Consider the following 25,070-nt stretch of genomic DNA (forward strand, 5'->3'; position numbering starts at 1 on the left):
ACAGCATCATCATACACACCTTGTGCTCAAGGATGCTTTAGGTACCAGAATCACCCAGTGCCCAAAACTAAGGTGCGGCAGAACTCTAGCGTGGCACAGACCCTGAAATTCTCGTTTTTTTGTGTAATGTGGGAGGGAGGAACCTGACGGTAGCAACAAGTGAGTCCGGCAGCCAGAATGCGAACAGGTTGGTAAAATGTCATGTAACATATTCCCAGCGCTGTGCTTCCTCCCAGGCAAACCGCTTCTACAAGCCCAATGGTAGCCCCATGGTCTGGCTCCCACAAGTCGCAAAGCAAGTAGGTCTACTGAGGGTAGGAGTCCTCTTTAAATTAAGGGAAAATATTTTTTTCTTTCCCCTTTCCCAGGGATTAGTCTGGATGTCAGAAGTGTTCAAACTGGGTATTAGATTAACAGATGTAAAAAAACCACAAGCGTTTTTGTTCCAGGCTTTTCTCCATTTAATCCATCAAGGGAAAAAGTCTTTTAACAAAATCCCAGATTGACCGGCTGTCTAAGAAAACATAGGACATCATTGACTCTTGCTTTCAAAATATATGTACATTTTGAGAGGGAATTTATGTTGAAAAAATAAGCCATGACCTATTGTTGATCCTGCCAGCAAATGATATGAGTTAATAATTTAACTTCTATTTAAAAACTAGCACTTCGTCAAACCTTAATTGAGCTTAGTCAGCCATTAGCTATGGTTCTTATTGACTGAGAAATAAATGGTGATTGATTGTCCTGACATAATTAGCTGTTACTGTATTTTTCAGGAATTTAGGCTCATTTGCCCAGGCTAGTCTTTCCACAATGTTCGGCAGATTTAATTAATATTCCTATCAATATTTTAAATAGGCTCAAGATTCTGGGAATTACATAGTAATCATTTTCATAGCTGAGCGTCCACAGGGAGATGAAATTATATTGAAAGTTTTAATACTGAGGACATTTGATTTGTAAAGCACTATATACCCTCCTAAGACAACTCTGGGGAGGTTTTACACTGAAACTGTAAAATTTATGCTGTTCATTTCTGGATGCTGTGATGAAGCAGGGTTGGCACAGGTGTTGTCTACTCCGTTTCTCCCTGTGTAGCTAATTCCTTTATAAACTCTTCAAGGGACATATTTGATATTTATTTATACATAAACTCAGTCAATTATTTTCTTCTGATGAGATAAATAACAAAAGACAGATGCGACTTTAACTGTTATCTGGAAAAATAATTTCAGATTTCAACTAGGTTTTGAGGCAATTGATGCTGTCTGATGCTCTCCCACCTCTTGATCTTGAGTGTCCCTCCTGTACCAACAATTCCTTGGGTTTACGGCGTGAGGATCACCTGAAAGAAGGTTCTCAAAACATTGTGGCGTGGAAGGTGGAGGCCCAGAAGACAGAAAGCGAGAGAGACCAAATGGCAGAGCAGAATCACGCTAAGTTCACCTCCTTAGAAAGTCAGCGCTTAAAAAAGAAAAACTCACTTTATAACATATTGCTTTAATCAAGTGTGTGGGATTTAATTTTAGGAAAGGGTTGCCTGCACAACTCCAGGTAAAGGCACCTTCCTCCAAACCGGCAACCAGATGAGGAGTTGGCCCCAGAACCCGCTGCTCCTCCCAGTGTTGGTAGAAGCTGGCAAAGAAGAAAGGATGGCTTGAAACTGTTACCTACCAAGCTTTTTGTGCAGGTATTCCGAAGTAATTTGCGACCCTACGATGTTTAAAAAAGCAGAAACCATGTTTTGGAAGCAGCTTCATGGCACCTTCAACTGCGCTTGCCTTTTCTTCATTTTAATTCATCTGAAAATAGTCCCCTAATATTTCTGATTGACTGAATTCATGCTTTTAAGCAAAGTTAGCTGGAAAATAAGTCATCAAGTGTTAATCAGAAGGATATACTCTTATACTGCTTGCAGGCTCCTGCGTGAACACGTGCTGACTTGACCTTCAGAGATGGCTTCAACAGCGGGTCGGAGAAGCTGTGCCCAGGAAGTCTCAGCAAAGCGGCGTTCCCTCAGGGTGAGAGAGAACACGCCGTTCGTTGAATAGTTATGCCACTAGCAGATTATTATTACCAGGGACAGTGCGTTAGGGATTCAGAGGTATTGCATGTCTGATTTTTAATTAGTGAACTGATTTACTCAGAGGATGGCGTGACTGCCAGGGGAGCGTGTATCTGCTGGCACACTGATGTCGCTAGGCAGCAGACGGATTTTTTTTCGGAATGAAACTGGAGAAAGGAAATTGCACTTGGCAAAGTGTAATTGGGAAATGACGGTAGGCACCTGAGAAGGGCTGAAAGCTTTGAGACATGGGAGAGGCAAATAACAGCTGAAGGGCAGAGTGGAGGAATGAGTTCCGAGGGGCAAGTGCAGGCACAGCTGAGCGCTGCTGTCAGGGAACGGAAATGGAAACTAAAGCCCGAGCAGAAATCCTGCTGCCTCACCGAGGCATTTGCCACGTCCCGGGATGTCCTGCTTCATCACCATCACATCCATCCATCTCTCCCTCTATAAAAAGAAAGATGCACTTCCGTGTAGAGCCTCTCAGTTCTCAGCGAAAAGAGGAGGACTGGGGCCAGCTGCTGCTCTCACTCCTCTCTTGTGCATTCGGCCAGGACAGAAGCTGTTGCGCCCGTCTTGTGCACGGTCACGCTTACAGTACAAATTCTGTCCGTGACATCTGCCTGCCATTAGATGGCTGAGGACAATCAAGGCCGTGGTTCCGCTGACATAGGTTATTTTAGTTCTGAAAAGTACAAATATGATCAGAACTTCATTTACGTAATTAGAAAATAGCCTGCAATAACTCCAAAGAAAATGGTACAACTAGTTAAATACAAGCAAATCGGGCTAACGCCATACTCCCACATCTGCTCCCAGGATGGGCAAATTTTCATCTAAACGCAAACTTTCAGTGGCCTGAACGGCATAATTTTAAAATAATTTTCTTTCCCACTTTTTACCATGCCCACTGTTCCAATGTCCTAATGTCTAAATACTAACATGAAATGAAGGAGCTGCTCATACTGCCACCAGTTTCATTTTTGCCTTTGTAGTTTGTCACTCCATCCCAACTAAACCTCTTTAAATCGTGACTAGATTTTTTTAGACAAGACATCTCTATCCTTTTTGATAAACTCTCTGGGCAATAACTCTATTAGATTTGCTTCTAGGGGTTTGCTTTGGGACTTCTAACTTAAACTCTTGCCTGTCTACCAACTTCTTTTTTTTTTTTTTCAGATTTTTATGAATTTAGTCATTAAAAGTTAGCATAATTTCAGTCTTTATCATCAACTGTTTGGTGTCACTGGCATGAACGGATGGATTATACACTGCAAGTACTAAAATATATATTGTCGTATGAAATTCACTCTTTTATCAAACTCTTGAAACTTTTAAAAAATTCCCCAAGTGCATCTCCCAAGTTAAGGCTTATAACGCAACCACTTTTTTCAAATTCTTTGACTTCTTGTTCACACAAATCTAACATACAGGCAAGATGAATTATGGGAAGCCTACCTTGTGGCTAAGTCTAACTGCTAGAACCAATTCTGGAGGGTTCACGGTGTCAATACACCATCATACCCAGTCTGCTCATGTCCTGCAGAATGCCATCCCCAGTGCTGTCCCCCACTTGACCTCATTAGCTATTTCTAATACAGTTTCTCGTTTATGCCATAGCTTTGATTATTACAACCAACCATTTTGGTTTACTTAAAAGAAATTGAAACACAAAACACACCCAAAATTAAAGTACGGGCTTCAACCCTAAGAGATTTGTTAGCACCTGGAATTCATTGTGTGTTAAAACCTCCAGCACTGACCTTTAAGCATTCTGGGTTAACCATAAAAACGCCTCTCCCACGTACGATCACTTCTGGACAACAGGATCCCCACCACAAGACAACTGTCTTCATCAGCCACAAGATGATTGCTTTCATCAACTGACTTACATTCCTATACACTGTATTTTTCACTCTGGGTATGCCACTGATTGTAGTTACTTTCGCATTATGTCTTGTGTCAAGTACCAGCCTAGTAGCTCACTGACCTACAACATGGAGGCTGCTGATTGCTGGCAGAATTGTCTTCAGGTCCTGCCATGGAATCAACTCGAGCGAGTGTTTATCTGGGTTGGTGTTAGAGAGGTTCAGTGTACAGTGCTACGGAAAAATGCGTTTGTTTTACTGCCGCTTACCGCGGAAAACCGAGCACTACTGAATATTCTGTTTTAACGACAACGTGGTTACTATGGATGCAAATGTAAATCTATTTTTACATTCAATATGCCGTACGCCAGCACGATCTAGCGGAAGATCCCTGCAAATGTAAACACCTAAATGCACAGTGACCTACTTATAAGCTCCATGTGGGCTTGCACGTAGCCATATAAAGTATGTTTAAAAGCTGCATTCAAAGCCTGTAATTTTAAAACAATTTTCAGGCAGTGTGGCCAGACTGAATAGAAATGATGCTCAACAGTCATTCATCCAAATTTTATTTAGTTTTAACATACAGAGTTTTCTTTTAAATGACAAAGGCTTACACTGTGCCAAGGACTTGCCATTGTATTGATTTCAATGGGGAATTTTGGTTGGGACTTGACGACATTGGGAGCAGTCCACATTTGGAATGGATAGCATCTAAAATTCAGTGTCATGATGTTTAAGGATTTCCACTGATTTCTAGACAGAGAAAAAAATTCAAGGACTTACATACATTGAATGCATTCTGTTTATTTGAGAAGGAAGATCTCATACGAGTGCCTATTATGGAAGGCATCTCTTATCATGTACAATAAAATCAACCATTGCTTCCAGCAGAATACAAAAATACACGTCTCAGTGACTTCCATACAATAATAAATATGTAATCATGCATCCAACAATAAAAAGGCACGGAAAACTGGTCACTTAGTAGTCATAAAAATTACTAACTATATTAACAAAGCCACCCAAATTATCTGTACAAGGAAATGTAACAATATATTCCAAAGGTGAAAACACATAAAACATCTTTAAAATAGTATATGCAATAAATACCTCAATTGTTTTTTATATATTAAAAATAAAACTGTGCCATTGTAAACAGTATGTAAACAAACAAAATTCACTGTTCCTTACCATTATTACAAGTAAATAAAGCCGAAAGTTACACCCCTGCTCTGTTAGATATACTTCATTGGCAAGTTTTGTCAGGCAGTTTAAAATTTTACTCTTTTCTGCAGCAAACAGAGCCCGCTATGTGTGTAATTGTAAGTACTAGAGCAATCGCTAAGCTTCAAAACTGACTACCCAGAATGTAGTGGGTCATCAAATAGTCAGAACTGAAACTAGGAAAAGCAAGTTTTGCAGTGTTACGGACAAAAGTTGTTTATTTATACTACATACAATAGTGTCAGTAAAACTTAGCCGCTTATATACCACTGCTCTCCTATAGGTCTCGAGGGGGCTGTACAAAGGTGGTGAGCATCCTTACTCCCACGGACGGAGAAAGGGCAACCGAGTTGCCCTCAGTCTTGCACCAGCTCCGCGGCAGGAAACTAAAGGCGGAATCCAGACCTCCAGCCACTTCCTCCTCACCTCCTCACATCTCCTCTACTGGTCCTGGCCTTTCAGGCAAATAAGGGTGTGTCCTGAACTCCAGTCCCGATTAGAATTACAGAAAGAGAACGAACATGCAAAAGGAAAGTTGTCTACTCAACTGGGCGCCTATCTGCTCCCACTAGTAACTGTGGAGGTTTGTCCCTGACTGCAGCGCGAGCACAACAGGAGATTTTTCCCCCCAAATCAGTCATCAGATCTGCATTAGCAGACAAGCGAGCCCAGGCACAGCCCTGCGTATTCTCCACGAGCCTACTGATTGCCTCGACTGTTTATTGTTTTGAGGTCTGTTTCTATAGCCAACAAACTCCTGGAAAGTTCAACCAAGGTGTATGCTTCCTTCCTCATTAGCAAGGGGAAGAGTAGGAATCGGAATATGACCCTTTCTTAAAACAAAATTACAGCAAAAGACGCCTGGGAGTGGTGGGCATTCTGCACAGAGGTCTTCAGAAAGAGCCTCACGGGGGAATACGGCTGGCTTGCTATTTCTTCAGCTTTTGATAACGTTGGCATAACTACCTCATTTTACAAATCCTACTGTATCCCTGGGATGACTATCTACGATGAATACAAACTTACCTGTTCCAGACACAGATATTTCAAAGTGCATGATAGCTCTTGTTTGAAAATGATACTTTTAGCCTTAGACGAAGAAATTAAGATGCATCTCTTTAGCTGTTTCACAGCCTGATGTCTTTTTACAGGAAGAATATACTTAGAGCATACACAACTAAAAGATACCCTGGAAAGGGATTTAGGAAGCACTGCATTAAGGTATTTTTCCTCCCTCGTGCTATTAAAGGACTGATCCTTCTGTCTCTAAACGAGTGATTTCTCTAACGTCACACAGTTGTCTGATTTGCCTTATCACTTAATATTTTCCTAATTTTATTCATCCATGAAATATTAAAAGAATCATTCTACAGACTGGCTCAGAAGATACCTCTGTGTCTTGATGAGGAGTTTAAAGCCAAATAATAGATAACTTTTTTTTTTTCCCCAATAAGGTACTTTTAGACAAGGTGCTTCAAGTGTCTCCTTCCAGATCTGCAGAGACAGGTGAGCTGTATGAAATCAGCAGGTGTACAAAATAGACAGGACTGCTTTTTATTCCTCAGTAAATAATTCCTCATTTTCACCTGCCACACTGCACGCCCTCTTTGTGGAAAAGAGGTATGAAAATGATCTGGTTTTAGAAGAGCTGTAGTAAATCTTACAAAAGTTATTTTAGAAATTCTTTTCTTAGACGTACTCAAGGACCAGACCAATGAAAAATTCTGTACATTCTCTGAGGCATATATTCCCACCTGTGTTGTAGTTTGCAGGTTCTGTAGAAAAAAGTCCAAATAGCAACTGCAGATTTCACATTGGGAAAAAAATAAATACATTTCACTCATTTAAAAAAATTATCACAGTAGGAAAAGAGCCAGTAAACAATAAATTCAGAGGGGTTTAATCTTGGCCCCAGTGAGATCAATGGGCGTTTTGCCAAGGATTTCAACAAAGCCAAAATTTCACCCAGAATCCTATACAATTCTTTAGCTGACATCACAAACATCCTGCCACTCCATTGTATAAGTTAAATATTAATAAGCATCTGTAAACATCCTGCAATTCATCTGATATAAAAAATATTATAATAAAAAACAATGCAGCATCTCAAGCATTGTATAGTTTTAAGTTTTTTTGGCTCTACACACAAGTTGGCATCATTATATTGGGCAAAGCCAGGGTATGTATATACATATATCTATATACAGGTGTGCACGCACATACACACTGCAAACTAAAGACTACATATATACACACATGCACACGCAAATACTGGCAAGAGAACCACATTCACAGGGATGGCATTTAATGTCTACCAATGGTCAGTCTGATGATACCTTTTACGTGAGGAAGATTTTCTACCTACTCAAATCCTCTGTGGGCTTACACATAAATGCTAAAACTAAAATACATGGGTAATCTCCAAGGGGGACTGAAGTGCTGTTGAAATCTAAGCATATGCCTAAGTCCCAACAGATCTGTGTGTTTGCAAAGACGATGAATTTTCCTGTGAAGTGAACTGAGGAAACGAAGGGCAGAAACTACTGAGTGCGCAGCAATTTTTACCTAAACCAGTACAAATCACGTTAGACGTTTTCATTTTCCTTCGAGTACGTTTTTGAATTGGGTGGAAATTGTGTGTTTCAGTGTTTTGCTACAAAACACAATTCAGACAGGAGTTATGCAGAAAGCTATACAGTGTCACAGCTCTGCAACACTTCCATGCGCACTTTAGGCATCCATTCATGCAAGGAAGCGGATGTTACTACAGAATTAACTCACAGCTGTACTTGACTGGAATACCAGTTTAAGTGACAAGCCTGGCTAATGAGAGAAATCACCCCTGTCTTGGGCTGGGATCCTCTCAGAACCTTTAAAATAGATTAAATTTGCTTTTTTAAATGCCAGAACATACTACATTCATGCAATTCCATAGTGTTGGGCATTTAAAGATGCCTGCTCTGAACGTACAGGTGTGACAGTAAGAAGTTTTATTAGCACTAACTGATACGTTTGCTGTCACCATGAATTAAGACAGGAAGCCGCTAGTATTAGATGTCATTAAATGATTTGTGTGTGATGACGGCAACGAAGAAGGAGCAGATCTCTGCTGCAGAGATCAGGCCCTCTGCACCTCGCGGAAGCTCCTGAGTGGCTTGTACTCTTTATGTACAAATCCCATCTATTGCACATCTCATCTTCTGCTGTGAATATTATTTTGCCTTTTGATGATCCCCTCAACATACAAGCTTCAGCAAGCTAAATTACCAGGTACACAACCGGCAGCCCTAGGGAGGTCCCATGTTTCAGCTCTTTTAGGATTCAAGGACGTGATGTAAGGGAGCGGCTAATGAATTCTTTCAGGACAGGTTCACAACCTGTGCTCTTTAAGGGGAAAAAATGGTAGTTTTCGTCATATATGGCCGACTGCATTGTTCAAAGTGCATGTTTTAAGGGGACAGAAATCCAGGACAGAAAGTATGGACACCACCAGTGACAGACGCCTACAGAAAATCCTCTGAATTCTGCTGAAGCAGTACTGTCCAAATGGCTGCTTCAATATATAGAGATGGCATCTTGTGATCAGCCTTCACGGTGAGTACCTGCACGCCCGTGTGCTCACTGTAAACCTTCACAAACTGTCCCAGTAGAAAAATCTTAAAATTCTCATTAGGAGCCCCCAGGCCCCGTTTGTCAGCACACGTGCTCTCCCTCCCTGAAAAGCAAGACCAAGCAGCTTCGAACAGCTTCCCTCAACCTCCCCATTCACATAATAATTGACTGTAACTGCAAAGAGAATTAGTACCAAACAGAGCTTACTTCAGCTAACACAGGGAGAGAAACATAGTCATACCTGTAACTCTTTCCCTGTTAATGACATTGTCAGGTTATTAATTACACTAAAAAGTTTTCTAGCCAATTAATACTTTGGCTTAATAGAAGTAGGACTTAAAATGCTAATTCACCTTAAATGTTCATAGTAGGGATTTGGGGCACTGTGGGGATTTTATTTTTGGCTTTTCACACCATTTCCATCATGAAAACAAACTACCCAATTTTACTTTTACTTCATTTCTTCTTGTTCACATGCTGTAGTATAACGTAGCTATACCTGGCTCAAACACAGCTTCCTAAAAGAATCGTTTCCAATGAATTTGGAAAAAAAATTATTTCAAATTACTTTAAATTTTGTACAATATTGCTTTTAACCTTCAGTATCTTTTCAATTATAACACTAATCTCTCCATCATACTAACCTCTCCATCATACTACCAATTATTTTTCCCAAGTGTTTGTTCCATAGAATAAAATATAGACTAGTCACTTGCATACTTGTCCTACTAAGAGCTACCATAATTCCTAGGATTTTCAGAATCTTACATGGCTGGCAGAGTTAGCGGAAACACCTCAACACCTCTCTTTCCAAGGGCATTCCAGCAGCTAGTGTTAGTAGTCTGGCAAGCTAAATACAGCTTTCAGCAGGGATTGCAAGAGTATAATTTAAAGGATTTTAGTCCACCATGGCTATGCTGGACCTTCGGAGCCCGAAGCCCTGGTCAATCTAGATCTCCTGGAGCATGCTACAGCTTTTTCCTAGCCTGCGTCTCCAGCTCTTCTGAACAGAAACGGGGGAAGACGTGCGAGGGTCTCCTCTTGCCAAGCACCTGGGAAGTCATCCAGACACAGGAGCTGGGAAGCAGTGTGGGAACATTAGTAGAGTCATGACCTGTGTTAAACATAAATTATGCACCAGCTTCTCCTGCCCTTGCTAATATAAGCAACAGGTTATATGAACTCAAAATCCCATCAAAGAGCTTATACAAAAAGTGCTTGTGTCCACTGGGAGAACAAGGTCTTCAATTATTTACAACAGATGTTTATAAAACTACCAAGTAAATATACAAATTCTGTGTTGACTTGCTCTGGCTCTGAAGGTGGTAGGGCTTTAACCACTGCAGCTAAACTCATTATGATTTGTCAGGAATACTCTCAGACCTGTAAGTGCCAGCATTTTGTCAGTTTCCCAAAGTGTTAACAGTCCTAATATTTTATTTTTTATGTCTGATGAGGGGATGATGTTTTAAGTTTAATTCTACAGGCTGAACTTTCAAAACCCCCTTTATTTTTTCAGTTAAAATACTGGGGGCAATCTCTATTAAGCCTACAGAAGCTGCTATGAATTTTGGCATTAGTTCCAACTGGCTACAGGAATAGTCTCCTGGAAGCCTCCAGATGGCTTCCAAAAGGAATAAAATTTCTGAGAAACAGACTGGGCTTCTGTATGGCAGAAACGAGCATTTCAAGTACATAAGCTAACCGCTAACAGAGCTACTAAACCTAACGCAACAGTAGTAGAAAAGAACTAGAAAATTTATTTCTTTTTGTAAAAAAAGATCCATTTCCACACTATATTCTATATATAAATACAGGAATTTATACAACCAGTAAGATCTTCTATTGATATTTACCGAATGATGCTTTATCAATCCTGCTGACACTAACATTCATCTCTGAAGAGGCAGCAGATATATTTTAAGTCCTGTCCAAACTCCTCAGCTTCCTCAAGGCATCAAAAAGTCCTCCTTTTACTTAAGACAGCAATAGTCATGTACAGTTCCTGCAAACATTAAATCTTCGCAGTTAGAATAAGCAGCATCGAACCTGGATGATACAAAAATCATACCACAAAACATACAATCTACGAAAACAGAATCCAAAAAATGGGAGAGCCTATGGTAGAAATGTAACACTCGGGACACTGCAGCTGAGAGGTACTTAAGTTATTGGGGTGAAAAAGATAAATTTATAATTACTCCTATAATTTACTGTGGCTCTCACTCACACAAGTGTCAGGATGACTCCCTGGTTGTAAGCTAAATATATTGCTCCAGCTCGGTTAGCCTCAACAATGTACATCACTTGTGACTTTACCTTTCATGAAGGCTTTCTGCACTGCTAATTATTAGTTACCAGGGCTGTTAAACTTATACACAAGAACTTAATACCCAGGGGCACAGAGACAGCCATGGAGAAACAGTACTAAACATCAGTAATTCAATCATTAATAGGAAGCATCAAACACAATGGAATCACTGTGGGTTTTTTTTTGTTTTACATGTCCATTGTGGAATTATCTGTGTATAATATGTAGTTTTACATCTTTTTTTAAAAGTAGGACTATGGAGCATCCTCTCATATTTGCTTTATATATTGATTTTCCATTACATGTGAAAAAGGTCTCCTGCCAGTCTACCCAAAAGGAAGACTAGATGCATTGAAAAACACTCATAATTTTACCCTTGAAATAAGATCTGTTCATTATCAAGGCATTATGAAATTTTCATTAAGTGAATTAGCATCGCTGAGTCCAATTATAAAGTCAAAATTGGCAGGTTATCTATTTCTCTACAAAAAGCATAGGAAGATATGAAATGAACCCTTATTAAAAAAAAAACCAATTCCTCTTGTTTGAATTACAGTTATACAACGCTGCAGTATGAATTTCTTTGGGCAGGGATGGAGAGAGAAAGATGATTTCTATTTATTTTTTATTTATTCTTTACAGGACCAAGCATGTTTACTCCAGTCCCAAAGTAAGAAATAGTGGATTGAAATAGTTTGGGAGGGTTTTTGATCACACGCTTTATGTTTTAATGTTCTTCCAAGTTTTAAAATATTTTTCTTTGGAAGAAAGAGATGTTCAGGAGAAAAAATAGTGGTTAAGGGGAAATATATAAAAATGTATCCTAAGGAAAATTTGCAAATGCCATCGTATAAAAAATGTCATTTTTTAACAAGCTTTTTCTTTCAAGTATTGTAAAAAACCCCCAACAACTACAACCACGACTTTGCCTGGTTTCATTCAGTTTCTAAGAAGAAGGCATTAGGCATTATAAAGGCAATACTTGCATGACCAGAATCGGAGGTTGCTACAGCAATTGAACCCAGCGAACCGGAAAAATCCTATTGGAAAATGACAAACCAGAACCACGTACTTAGCAATTGGCTGCCATTTTAAAACATACATTTCTCCTCTGCCTCTTTCTGAGGTGTAGGGCACTTCATCCATATGAATACCAGCCACTTCAAAAAACATGCTGATTGCTCTGTATTCCTTTCAGATTTTAAGGTATGCTGACTGAGCACGGAAATGAAGTGTATTTGACTAGGGGGAAAAAAAATATCATCCAGTAAACTCTGTAGAGTGATTTTTTGTCTTGATGAATAATCCAGCCTGTTGAATCAGGCTCCACAAGATCTACTGGGATAACTTGTTTTCCAAAAAACTAACTACTTCTAGGGGATGTGTTTACCTCATTTTTGTTGAAATACTGGGATGTATGCTTTGAAGCACTTTAAACATCAGAATTAAATTATAAGGAATCTGGTTCATTAAAAATGTAGATATGTATATCCTCAGTTCTAGGAGCTGGGACTTCTACAGCAGTAAGGAAAAAAACCCAATACTTGGAAATGACAATAATCATGAGATAGCAACACTGTGTTTAAAGTCTTTCTTTAGAAAAGCCACATCACTAAACACAGTTACAACCCATGTCCTCGGCAGAGAAAAAATATTTTGAGCCTCCTTGTCAGATGCATTTGATAGCCAACACTAGTCTAAGGCATAGAGTTGCATAAAATTTGCTCTCCTGGGCATCTAATAAATACAGCATAAATGATGCTTACCATTTTTTTTTCTACTTGCACGTTTAAAAAAACCTGCTGCTTAGGACAATCGAAGTTAAATTCTTTGGTGGTCATTTAAAAAACCCGAACTATACAAAAACAATTGATCATTTGTCCTATACTGAGGTAATTTGAGGAGTGCCATAAGAAAGCTGCGTTACAAACAACCTTTGCCCATTTTCCCTGCCTAAAAGCAGCTCCCAATTTTTAACATACTCGGCGTAGACCTCTCCAGTGACTTGAAGAGATCCTGTTCCATAGCCCATCTTAACACATTGCATATAGCAAGGCTGAAAGTTTTAAAGAGAGTGTATCCTACACTCAGGAAAGCAAAGAAAGTTCTTCCATGTGTTATGTCCTTGTATCGTCCAGGAAGATTAACTACATAGTCTACCATAACGTCAATGTATTAGAATGCTGCCAGACATTAAAATATAGCGTAGCTCACGGAGAAACAAAGAAAAAAGGAAATAAAACTTGCAAAGATTTGACAGATGCCATCTGAACTTCATTAAAGGGGTGAATGTCAAGTACAATAAAAAAAAAAAATAGATAATCTTCCCATTGTTTGCCTAACTTCCTATTGTTTGCATATGCTTTTCACCCAACAACATGAAAATCATGTCCCTTGGCAAAGGGATTTTGGTTTGTTTTTTATGGAAAACCTAATGAAACACAGCCTTTCACTGTGCTTCTTTACCAGAACGATCAACTACATCCACAGAGCTCCCACAGTGGTGCCTGTTGAACCTACAGCAGCAAGAGCTCATAGTACTGTAATTGGATATAAACGAAGCCTGGTTTGCTCCTTTTGATTATTAATTTTTTTTTTTTTTTTGCAATACAGCAATAAGGGGAATAGATTTTACTTTTCAAGGGACAACTCCCATCTGCTTCCCGAGGGACAACTCCCACCACACTCATGAGAAAGGGAGGGCAAAACCAGGATGCAGTACTTGACATTGGCCCCTTGAAACAGGGAAAATAAGCTTGGGAAAAAAAAACCAAAACAAATGAAAACTTACTCTGCTGCCTATGAGGAAAACATAAATAGATATTAAGATACTTTTTAATCTGTAAGAAAAGTCAAAGCTACGCGATCAAGTAAAAGTCAAGTGTTCCTCGTGCCGCAATGACATGTTGTTAGGAACAGCAAGGAAACAGTGATTCTGTGCAAGTTTTCTGGCAGGTGGTGCAATATCATCTCATCTCAAACACTTAAATATTTTTTTTGTAGATATATGCAAATTATTTTTCTACTAGATTAATATTTTTGTGAAAAATTAACCAGGAAATTCAATTATGAAGATATGTTTCATTTAAGTAAACTGTAAAAGCCTTACGAACTCTGGTCTAATGCAATTTCTAAACAAAGATGGTTTGTACTTTTTAGCCTGTTTATGCTCATGGATTACTATCTTGCATGTGATTCATCTTTGCATGCATAGTGTAAAACCTTAGAGTTTGTTTTTTCAGTTTTTATGATCTAGCAATGTAGGAGTGCTGTCAAGAAGCAAAGTGATGCCTTTGTAAAGAAATGCATACAGAGACCTTTTTAAATTAATAGTTAATTAGTAATGAGTAAAAGCTTACCCCACAAAAATCAAATCAGCTGCTACATTTTAAAACTCTTCATATGTATGATAAATAAAATGAACTTTCCTGTAAAAATTTTCATTAATCTTTCCACCTGCTTTTTGAACAATAGAATAAATAAAACTATTAGTGCCTGAAAGTTCAAATATGCTACAGACTTTTAAGGTAACTGAATAACTACATTAAAATGCACCATAAGAAAATTCTTTATCATTTTCCATGCAGGAAGCCAATTGATATTTTTGTGAGGTACCAGTCTTTCAAAAATACTCATTAGTTACCTGATACACCTTCTGTACATGGTATATTTAAAAGTCTAGCTGTACAGTGTGTCAATCATCTACAATGCATATAATCTGCTGAATATGGCACAAACGCGAAGTTTCCACACCCACACATCCTTTGCTGTAGAACACATTTTAGGCATAACACAACACTGAAGAATAGAAAAGTGCCTGAAATTGAAAAAAAAAAAAAAAAAAGACACTCAAGTAGTAATAAATTAAATCTCATTCAAACCGATATAAAAGTTGTTCAAGTGTTTAAAGTATCAGATGTGTCATGCAACAGAACAACAGACGATTCAGGCAGGCACACCATGCATTATAGTTTGCATTCATGGTATCGCAAGGTATCTCGCGCCCCTTCTGCGAGGCCAGTGAGTGCTGGGTACCTGCGGCACTGCCAGGCTCATGTGTTGAACCTCCAAAACCTCTCAGTCTTCCGCACAGGAGGTTTTACGGAGCTATGCCTCGGAAGGATAACTGGACAACCTCGTGCTGTACAGTGGTATCTTGCTGCAGCATAAAGAGAGGCATACTGAGCTGCATGTAAGCAAAGCAATCGTTTCGGGATTATGTGTTCCATTCAGTGCAGTTCACCAATCGATTTACCAAAATGCGCTTCTCCAAACTGGCCAAGTTTGCACACCAAGAAAACATCTTCGCAGAACATATCACCTTTTCCTTTTTTTTTGGCACAAATCCTTTTGTACTCTTGCAGGAAGCTCTTCCACCATACAAGAATTCAGAGATACTAGCCTGTACAAACACCGGTGCTTGTTCTTCCACGGAGTAAACTACAGAGACAGCTACGTGCCTGCCACAGCTTTGCTTCTCCACCAACTTTCCTTTCTCTCTCTAGGGAAAGCACCACCATAATTACACTTCAGACAAAGGGGTGTTCTTGCTGAGCTCTTTAATTCCCTGGAGAATTCGCTTCATATGACCCACTTTCGTTATCCCCAGGTCCTGCAGAAATTACCAAAAAAAAAAAAAGAAAAAAAAAAGAAAAAAGAGAAAAAGAGGGAAGTTTATTTACAAAACAGAAAAAAGAAACCATTGATTACGATCTAGCCATGCAACAGATGTCTAGAAATGGGCCCACTGCAATCAACATTAACCAGAAAAGATTCTATGGCACTAGCAATTGTTGCCTAACAAAAAACTTGCTTAGAGCATACAATGAATCCCTCTGTCTTGCAGACAGAAAATTACTTACCTGCAATAATGACAACCCAAGGCACTGCAATCTCTGTCCAAAACATCTTTCACTTGACTTCTGAGTACACAAACCTTTCACAATTCCTGGCAATAAAAGAACAATCTCCTCCTCCTCTCTAATACAGCAAACAAATGCTTGGTAGGATGTGATGGAATAGAGCTTCTGTCCAGCAATGTCACTTGATCTGAGGCCCTATGATGTCTGTTTTAATCAACAAACACACATATCCCCAGTTTCTCAAGAAAAAGTGGATGTAATGGCTACAGGCATGTCGGACAACTTCCCTTTAGAGAGCAATAGAAAAGGTAACCATTTGTTTTTCATTTCAAAAAGGCTACGTCTCCTAACATGGATCTTCCTGATTAGACAGCTGGAAGAAAAATTCTCAGAGACACGACAGCCACATCCCAAAGGAAAACGTAAAAAGCACAAGCATAAATCTCCTTGTAGCCACCACTGACGCAATCACATCAGCTGAAATGTTTTTAATATTGGTTTCTGGGACCCATCTCCGTTTGAGTGACAACGGACAAGAATTTTTTGCAGCAAACCTCTTCCAGTATTAATAACAGCTTTAGCGGCAGCCTTTTTCAATTTTGACTGGTCCAACGGTCAGAGGAGCAGAATGGGATGGCCAGCGGTGCTAATGACCCCCATCTGCACTAATGAATTTTCAGTTTGGTTTGGTGGAAATCTGCTTCCCTTATCTGTAAAACCCAGCTTTGAAAAACTCTTCAAAATCCTGGTGTTAGTGATACTGAGCAAGTGGCAGAGTCAAACACTAGTTTTTTGTAGAATAAACCTTAGGTAAATAGATTGTGATTAAACAAAAAAAATGCCTTAGAAAAGTTTCACTATCTCTTTTTCTGAAATAGAAATCCTTTCACTTTAGTAGGAAGATTTTCCATTACAAAAACATTAAAAGGAAAGGAGTGTAATTAAGCATCTTGAAATAATTATTCTCATACAGAATGAAAAATGAAACCATATATAATATTCTGTACATACTCTACACAAAGACTGTGTCTACCTTCCTACAGCTACAGAAACCTCAGAAAATCTGTACTTCACATTACTTAGAAGTGTCAGCATGTAATTCACTTTGCATTTCTCTAAAGGAAGAAAGGGGTGGTAAGATGCGCATGAATCAGCCATTTTATTTTAAAGGTACTACAACACATTAAACAGGTGGATTATTTTTCAGAGAGTCGACTGAATTCTGGTTATGTTAGAGATGAAAAAAAAAACCCTGGTTGTTTCTTCAGTTGAAAACTACCAGTCCTATAAATACGTGACCATCCTTTACAGCACTTCGGCACAAAGGTGTCAGCGTTAAAGAGTTCAAGATATGTTAATCAAAGTCCCCAAATCAAGTGCTGTTCATAAACCACTCTGGAAAAACCTTCTGATTTTCCACATCGCATCAATTTATATTTTGTTTCTGCTAATGCTTGTCTCAATTATAAAAAACCCATAGTACTAATTTTTAAATTAAGAGAATTGATGTAGGTAGTAGTTGTTAAACTTGTCCCACAATGACAGTCATATTTATCATTTTAGATTTGGAGAATATTTTATTTTTTACGCTAAACTTAATTTCCCAATGAATCAAAAATACAAACCACTATTGAAAACTACTGAAATAGCCTAGTTGCTATGTGGAGGAAATTCTACGTAAGAGAAAACCCATAAGGCTACTTTCCAAACCACGAGAAGCCACACATGTTAAAGGTTAAGAACTTGCAAATTCTTCAGAACATTTTTCACAAGTATAACTTCTGTTGGATAAGCAACATAGGGAGATGCTGCCAGACTTCAAAGATCAGAGGAAAGAATGATATTATGAAATTCCCAGAAAACTCAAGCCACTTTTTCCACCAACCTTTACAAAGTATCATCAACAACGACTATGTTTTAGAGGCAAGAAATTTCGGTTTTATTTCTGTTCCAGTTGAGGTTGCTGTAATGTAGAGCAGAACAGCAAGTCTCAAAAGCCTCATCACAAGTTTTGGGACCCTTTTGATAAATTCTGCCACACTTCCATGAAAAAAACCCAACACACAACCAATAAACTCTGAATTTTTATGCTTATGTAATGGTTTGGAGGAAATTAAAATTTATACATTCCTGACAGTAGATAATATCTAGTATTCTCAGTTTACTACTGATGCAGGAAAGTTTGCAGAAATTCTCTCCTCTTAGACTAAAAGGATCTGCTACAGCAGCATATCACGCATCATTAAAAAAAGCAAGATCCCCAAAGGTCTCTACATTTTTGGGCATGCATGAGTTTCACCATGCTGTATGTAATCTGTTTATATTTAATTGATATCTAATTAACAAAAATTGAATTTGACTAAAATATAGTTTTGAATACAAGACTCTAGCCAGAGACTGAGGAAGAAAATAGCCTTTCTTTTTCCCCACCTATGGCCTTAAAACTATAGGATCACCTCTCCTTCTGCTCTCCCTAACCACAGTTGCCATCTGTAGGCCTTCAGCAGGTAAGGCTCAAAAAATTCGGGGGGGGGAGGGAGGGAAGGTTGGGCAAGAAAAAGCTGATGAAAATTCTTGCAACAGCTTTTAGGAGTTCTTCATCTGTGTTATATTATGGTGACTAGGCCCCTGTCTGCTTAGCCAAGCATCCATATATTCCAGGTTTGCCTCACAGATTTTGGCCATACATACAACCAATGTAATACTACCAAAAAATTTATATAAACACTCCTTAATATTAACATCTTCCAGATGAGAAACCTACCCTACTTGCATTCCCAGTGTCAAAAGCCATCTAGCACGCCCGAAGTCTAACAAATCTTAGAAAACATTTTCCATGCAAGAACTTTTTCAAAACACGCTACTGCGAAACACAGAGGTGAAATGCCGCAGTCCTCAGCACAGACTCCAGCTTCACTGGCACTGCTCATCAAGCTGACATGAGGCATGGAAACCCTTTCTCCAAGGAAACCGACACTGCTACGGAGCTCTAAGGAGACATCATCCTCATCCTACCTAAACTGCAGTTCTGATTATTACTAAGTTGTGGGCATGGAAACATGGTTATCAATGCTAAGAATGCCAGCATTTATTCCAGAAAAAATCAGAGTCTAGTCTTCAATGAGTTTGCTTGTAAAATAAGGTTAAAAAAAAAAAAAAGTCACAACAAGCTTGCTTTCTACAGTTTCTACAGCATAGTTCACAATTCACTGCTCAGCCTTTCCTCAAGCGAAAGAAAATCACATGGGTATAAAAGTCTGATTCCCCTAAATAAAATCAGGCATTTGAAGCTGGAGAAAGGGTATTACTGCAGGGGCTGGGTGGAGAGAGGTATCTGGTTCTTCTTGGAGGCATTCTCCATTTGCCAGGTGCCACACTGAGTTAACTGAGACTGGGATCCACAAGCTACGCAGAAATATAATTAGAGGCATCCAGTTCTTCAGTCAACGTATGGATCTATTTCAGTGATGCATCCAAAGGAAGAGAGTTTCATCAAATCCTTTTCCGTACTGCTTTTTATCTCTACTTTTGACCACAGAAGAAAGGTGGGCCCAGAGGATTCAACTAAAATGAGCAACAATTTTTCCTGCTGTAGACATGCGAGGTTATAGAGGTAAATCTATTGCACATGACTTAAGAGCTTGTGAATCAATGGCAAGCCCACTTAGTTTGGCAGGAAGCACAAAATCTTGCACTGGAGGAGGGAGGCTGTAGACAGATTATAGCTCACAAGAGCGCTGAAGACTCATCTGCGCACCTCGATAGCCAAAAGGAGGAAAAATGAGCAGTGGAGCTTGTGACATGTTCTTCATTTCCTAGGTACCACCTTACACATCTTGACACCAATTCAGGTCACTGGGCAGAAAACAGCCTGGTCCCTGAGCCGTCTTTAATTGCCTTCCTGCAGAGACCGTGCCCTGTATGTAACGAACAGGACGAGTGCTAAACACTGCTATTTAAATTCAGCGTTGCCACAGAGAGTGCAAGCAACGCTCGGCCAAAAGCCTGGCTTACCTTACGAACAGCACTGCTTTGGAAGCTCTCAGCACCTGCAAATAAGCAGACGGGGCGATTCTAGAGCAAGACTTCTGCTAACACAGGATATACCCGCGGCAACTTGCGTAGAGCAACTTCTCGTCCAGCTCTGCTGAGAAATTTAAAACCTCCTGTGTGCTTCCAGGCAGCATGAGATAGATGGGACAGAAAAAGTCTGTCTCTCTGTAGGCTGTATGAAAGAGAAGCTTTTAGATATTTCAGGGCACAGGCCTTTGTGATGGGGTTTTATTTATGCTGGATCAGCACAAGTCTTAGCAACAGGGATAATGCGCTGATGATTACCCTGCTGCAGACATTTACTTGGTTGAAGTGCCAGTTTTCTGGGCATGAAGTCAAATTGGTACCTACCAGAAACAAGGCATGGCAAGAAGCCATGTCTACTTTAACACTGATCTTACCCACTATAATTTATTCCAATAAATCTGACATCTTGGTGGGGTTTTTTTAAGATTTCTCAACATTTTGGCAAAGCTATGCCTTGTGTGATGCTGAGCTTCCCAGTTAAGTTTTAAATTTGTTCGGTGCCCATTCAGAACAGGGAGATGCAACATCCGTCACTGGAACGCTGTAGTGGATTGCTCGGACAGTTTTCTATTTCTATGCTTTGCTTTTGCAGCGAGGGACTGTCCTGAAACTGTCCCTCCATGTCAGGAACTCTCCTGAAAGAAAGGAGTTTTTAAGTTCCATGGAAAGGCGATCCAATACCAAAGGGTAAAACACACAACAGCCGAACAGATCATCTCAAACACAGCTATCTTCCGCAGCCGCATTCTACTGCAACAGTCACGCAGTGCAAGCACTACCTTCTAACATCAGGATTTCATACTATGTAAGAAACTTCAAAAAAAAAAAATGGCATATTTGTATGAAAGTATTGCCTCTATCTGGAGACTACTGCACTGTGGCTAGAGCAATGACTTGCACTCTAAATGTAAATGTTTGCGATTTATACAATATCGTATTTCCTCTCTTATGTGCTAAAAGCAGTGGCAAAACACATTATCAAGAACTCATTACTACTGAGTTCCCGGAAAAAGTAATGTAATGAATCCCCAAAGATACAGCCTCTATTACATATAATGGATGCACTTAAGTCATTCTTGAAAAAGACCAGCAAGCTCAAATAACAGCCTCAGACAGCTAGGTAACATTTCTCTCTGCAAAACTTATCAATCTGACCTTAGAGGAAGAAAATTTTACAATTTTGGAGTCAAACAAAAGTCCTCTGTTTTAAATGTATACAGGTAAAATCAGGCAGAGGTTGGTCATGGACGAGAAAACCTATTGCAAAGGTCTATTTTCACACACACAAACACCACGGAAGCCCAACGCTGCAATTTATTAAGCCGCTTATCTCTCTCACACCTTATATATCCAATATATATACAAAGAATCACCTGAAGCAGGTCAGCTGCCCCTAGCTGCTGACCTTGCAGCAGGTAGATTCAAAATCATTATCACCACCTTCAGCTGCTCCATACTGACCCTGTTTAATGGAAACAGTGAACCCTTGAAGATAACATTATATTACACTGATGTCAGTAAGATATCAAACGTGCTTTTCCTATGCCTTCTGACATAAACTATAATGCTATCATTCTACATAAAGTGCAGAAAAAGGAAATTTCGGATAACACAGATATTCTTGGTTGCGAGTACAAGTCAGCACTGCAGAAATTCAGGCCAAAGGACAGCGCGTATTAGTTTATTGCGTAATTGCACAGTGTAAGCCAAGCTACAAGCACATAACAAGTGCAGGGAAAGAAGAAAAGTTGTTGTTTTGTCAAAGAAAATGGTCAATAGCAGAAAAGTAGCACAAAGGAAATACCTTAAGATCTCGCCTTTCCAGATGTAAAAGCTCAGAGCCTCGGATGTCATGGCTGATGAAGATTTCTTTGTACTCTCCCAAACTGAGCAGATCCAGCCAAGCAGCAACTTCATCTGTGCCCCATTTTTGAACTACCAAAGTTAAGAGCAAAACCCCCTTAATTTCTACATGCTCAAATGCATCACAAGCAAAGGTTAGGCCAAAGAGAGTGGAAAACAGAGTAGAATTGCCGTGCTAGCAAAGGGAAAGGTTAGAGGTGTAACTTCCACAAAAACTGACAATTTCCTTCTTACATGCAGGTTACAGGTTAGCAGTTAACATGAGAAAGTATCTAAACAAAGTTGGGGTTCTTTGCTTTGCAGCCATGCTTTCAGCTTTACTCCGGTTTCTTCAGTAAAGCCTTTAAAACCTCATGTCCCAACCAATTCACATTAAAGCATCTTAGGATCAGTGACGCAAAGTCTAACATTGTTCTGCTTTATACCATTAATTTATTAGTAGTCATCCAGGGAGAGCAGAAGCCTTCAAAAACTAATTAACATGTAAAATTAAAATATCAACCATACCTCAAATAGAGCAATGGCAGCAAGCAAGTCCAGTTTTAATTAACAGATTCTAGTATTCTTAATTAATGCAACAAGTATTCTTTAAGCTATTGTGTTACATAGGCCATTAAGAAGCTCTCTGTAAAACATTGTTCTCTAAGGTTAGTTGCCCACATTAGTCCTAATAAGACCACATTTATTGGAAAAAAAATAGTTACGCTACTTATTGCTATAATTTTGCAACTTCATTCAATGCTAGTCGGTTTTACAATGAAGTGAAATCTGAAGTCTAATCTGAAATCTAAAGTCTGATCAACAACTGCAAGGTTTTGCAGATTATGACCAACTGTCCAATAAAAAGATAAAGATTTAGAAACAGTTTTAGGACCATCTGATCACTGACTAACTCCTGGACATAATCTTAAGGAAGTAAGTTCACGGATAAGGGTGGGTAGAGAGGAGAGTGGAGTTTGTTCGACTTCTTCTAATTAAAAAATCAATATTGACTATTACGGCTTTTTGTTTGATTTGTCTCACTCGCTGAACTTAAAACCCATCTGCAATTTAAGAATAACTGGTTAATTAAACCAGTGTGATAAAATCTATTGCACACCTTCTGAAACTAACCTGAAAAACCTGAATTGGAGCTTCACAGGGAAACAACACGTGTACCCACGGCTTGTATGTGAGTTAATCGAATGTAACCACCAGCAAAGACGCAGGTCCTTGATAAAACTATCTGAATATATTCACAGTAGTTCTTTGGTTCGCTTAGAAGCCTTGGGGTCCTACTGAATGCTTTCTAAATGCACTGAAACAAATCTTCATCCTAATGAAGATGCCAGTTAGCTCAGTTGCTTTTGACTTTGACTTTAAGGTAGAGTGCATCATGTCGCCTTTTACCAAAAAAACCCATAAAGTCACATTTTCCCCAAATGCTACTATTTCTCTTGTAATTTCAAAACACATACCAGGCTGAGGGCTGGTCTTATGCTTCTGAACTTTTTCTTTTTTAAACTTTGGCACTATGCGAAACACTGTACTTCTATTGTTTCTTTTAGCGTAATCCAGAGGGGGATCCTGCACGAAAGAAGACATAGTTACCTTTAATTAACAGAAAACAACAGTTAAATTACATGCTTGAGATGGTAATTCATAGTTAATATCAAAAACTAAGACCAACTTTTACTTCCATAAAGAAGAATGTCAGGATTTAACTCAACACATTCTTCATTTATTAAATAACCATTCAAAACCGTCACATTCACAAAAGGGAACGAAACACAAAAAAAGCCCTAAGCTTAGAAGCTTGTTCACGGCAGACAGAAATCACCCAGCATCGCTGCTGAAATTGCCTGTCCAGATCATGAGGGATTCTAACTTACTCTTCCCTATCAAAAGAAAATTAAGTTCAATTAGAAACAGGAAGCATTATTCAAACTCACCTCATCATCATTTGGTTGAAAAACATAATAAAGCCAAGGAATCTCAGCAAGTTTTCTCAACTCTATTTCCACGCTGTGCAAAGCATCAGACAACAGTTCTTCATGGGGAGCTTCTAACTGCTATTTATAAACAGGCCAGAAAAATAGTATTTTTAGATTTATTAAGGTACGACATTTAAATCTAGACCTGTTGTTATCACACACAAACAGGTGAGCACTTCACAGTGAGTGTAAACAAACAGTGAGAACAAATAATTTTCCAAAATGAGATTTTCCTTCAGAGATGCCTCAGACCACCCTGACACTACATTTAGTATGGACCCAACCATAAAGGTAGGACTGAGACAGCTGACACTTCTGGTGCAGACAATGCTATGAGTGGCTGTCATCATTCACCATACTCCTCAGTCTTCATACAGCAAAAGTCATCTGGTAACACCAATACTAGAACACACTAGAAAGGGAAACTACCAGCACAAGGGAGGTAAAACCTGACCAGAAGAGCAAGAGCCTGGAAAGTCTTTGTATGAAACGAGGCGTAAAAAAGTTGAACAGATGGTAGTAAGGCCTGAGTTATTATTTGCAAATGTCTTCATAAGATAGATGACTCTCTCCCGGTCAAGTAAAAGGAAATGGGTCTTACCAAAGATGCTCCATTCCCAAAGGTCTTCCAGTGGTGATACAATACCTGCACTACCCCTTCTAAAGAGGTGAGGGTTGGAGCGACAGCCACTGCTGCTGGCTGAGGGTGGGGAGAACGGGGATGGAAGGGGGGGAACCACTGCAGCCCCAGATGGGAAACAAAAAGACGAAGACATCAGTGAAGGCCAAAGAGGAAAAGAAAGTGGTAGCAGTGTAAAAAGCTTGGGACTTGCTGACCTACAAGAACTTGGATCTATCAACATTTTGGGAACCCCACGGAAGTACCAGTTTTCCTTAAAAGCCTGGTCTGAAAACTATTCTGCAGCTGTTGTGTGAGTCAAACCCGTGAGGAAGAGGTAAGGCAGGCAGGTGATCCCTGGCAAAGCTGTTTTGGGCTTATCTGGGGTTGTTGGAACACCACTTTGAGGTAAAGAGTTGAATCCTGGAACGAGTTGCTTGGAATTGCTAATAAACCAATCTGAACATCTGTTTCTCTCTTTGAAGTAGAAGGAGTCCCAAAGCAGTGCAGAATATCCTTTTGAAAGGATCTAATTAAGTTATGTCCCAGTGAATGCACTTTTAAAATGGATTTGTAAGAGAATCTTT

At 39.3% G+C, this 25,070-nt stretch overlaps 1 protein-coding gene across 3 annotated transcripts in view; it reads right to left on the reverse strand.

Moving 5' to 3' along the window:
* Window positions 1–15,608: 15,608 nt before the first annotated feature.
* Window positions 15,609–25,070, reverse strand: part of DGKH (diacylglycerol kinase eta) — a 161,503-nt gene continuing 152,041 nt past the window's right edge. For 2 of the 3 annotated variants that reach the window (XM_086481976.1, XM_086481977.1), the window contains 3 exons: window positions 23,823–23,942; window positions 23,349–23,457; window positions 15,646–15,698 (listed from right to left, as the gene is read on the reverse strand). In XM_086481976.1, coding sequence (XP_086338102.1) covers window positions 15,646–15,698; window positions 23,349–23,457; window positions 23,823–23,942 — 282 coding nt within the window. Of the gene's footprint in view, window positions 15,699–21,832; window positions 21,964–23,348; window positions 23,458–23,822; window positions 23,943–25,070 lie in introns of all 3 variants that reach the window. The other variant, XM_086481975.1, reaches the window with a different exon arrangement.

This window comes from Leptosomus discolor, chromosome 1, assembly GCF_034619465.1.
Source record: "Leptosomus discolor isolate bLepDis1 chromosome 1, bLepDis1.hap2, whole genome shotgun sequence".
NCBI classification, from domain to species: domain Eukaryota; kingdom Metazoa; phylum Chordata; class Aves; order Leptosomiformes; family Leptosomidae; genus Leptosomus; species Leptosomus discolor.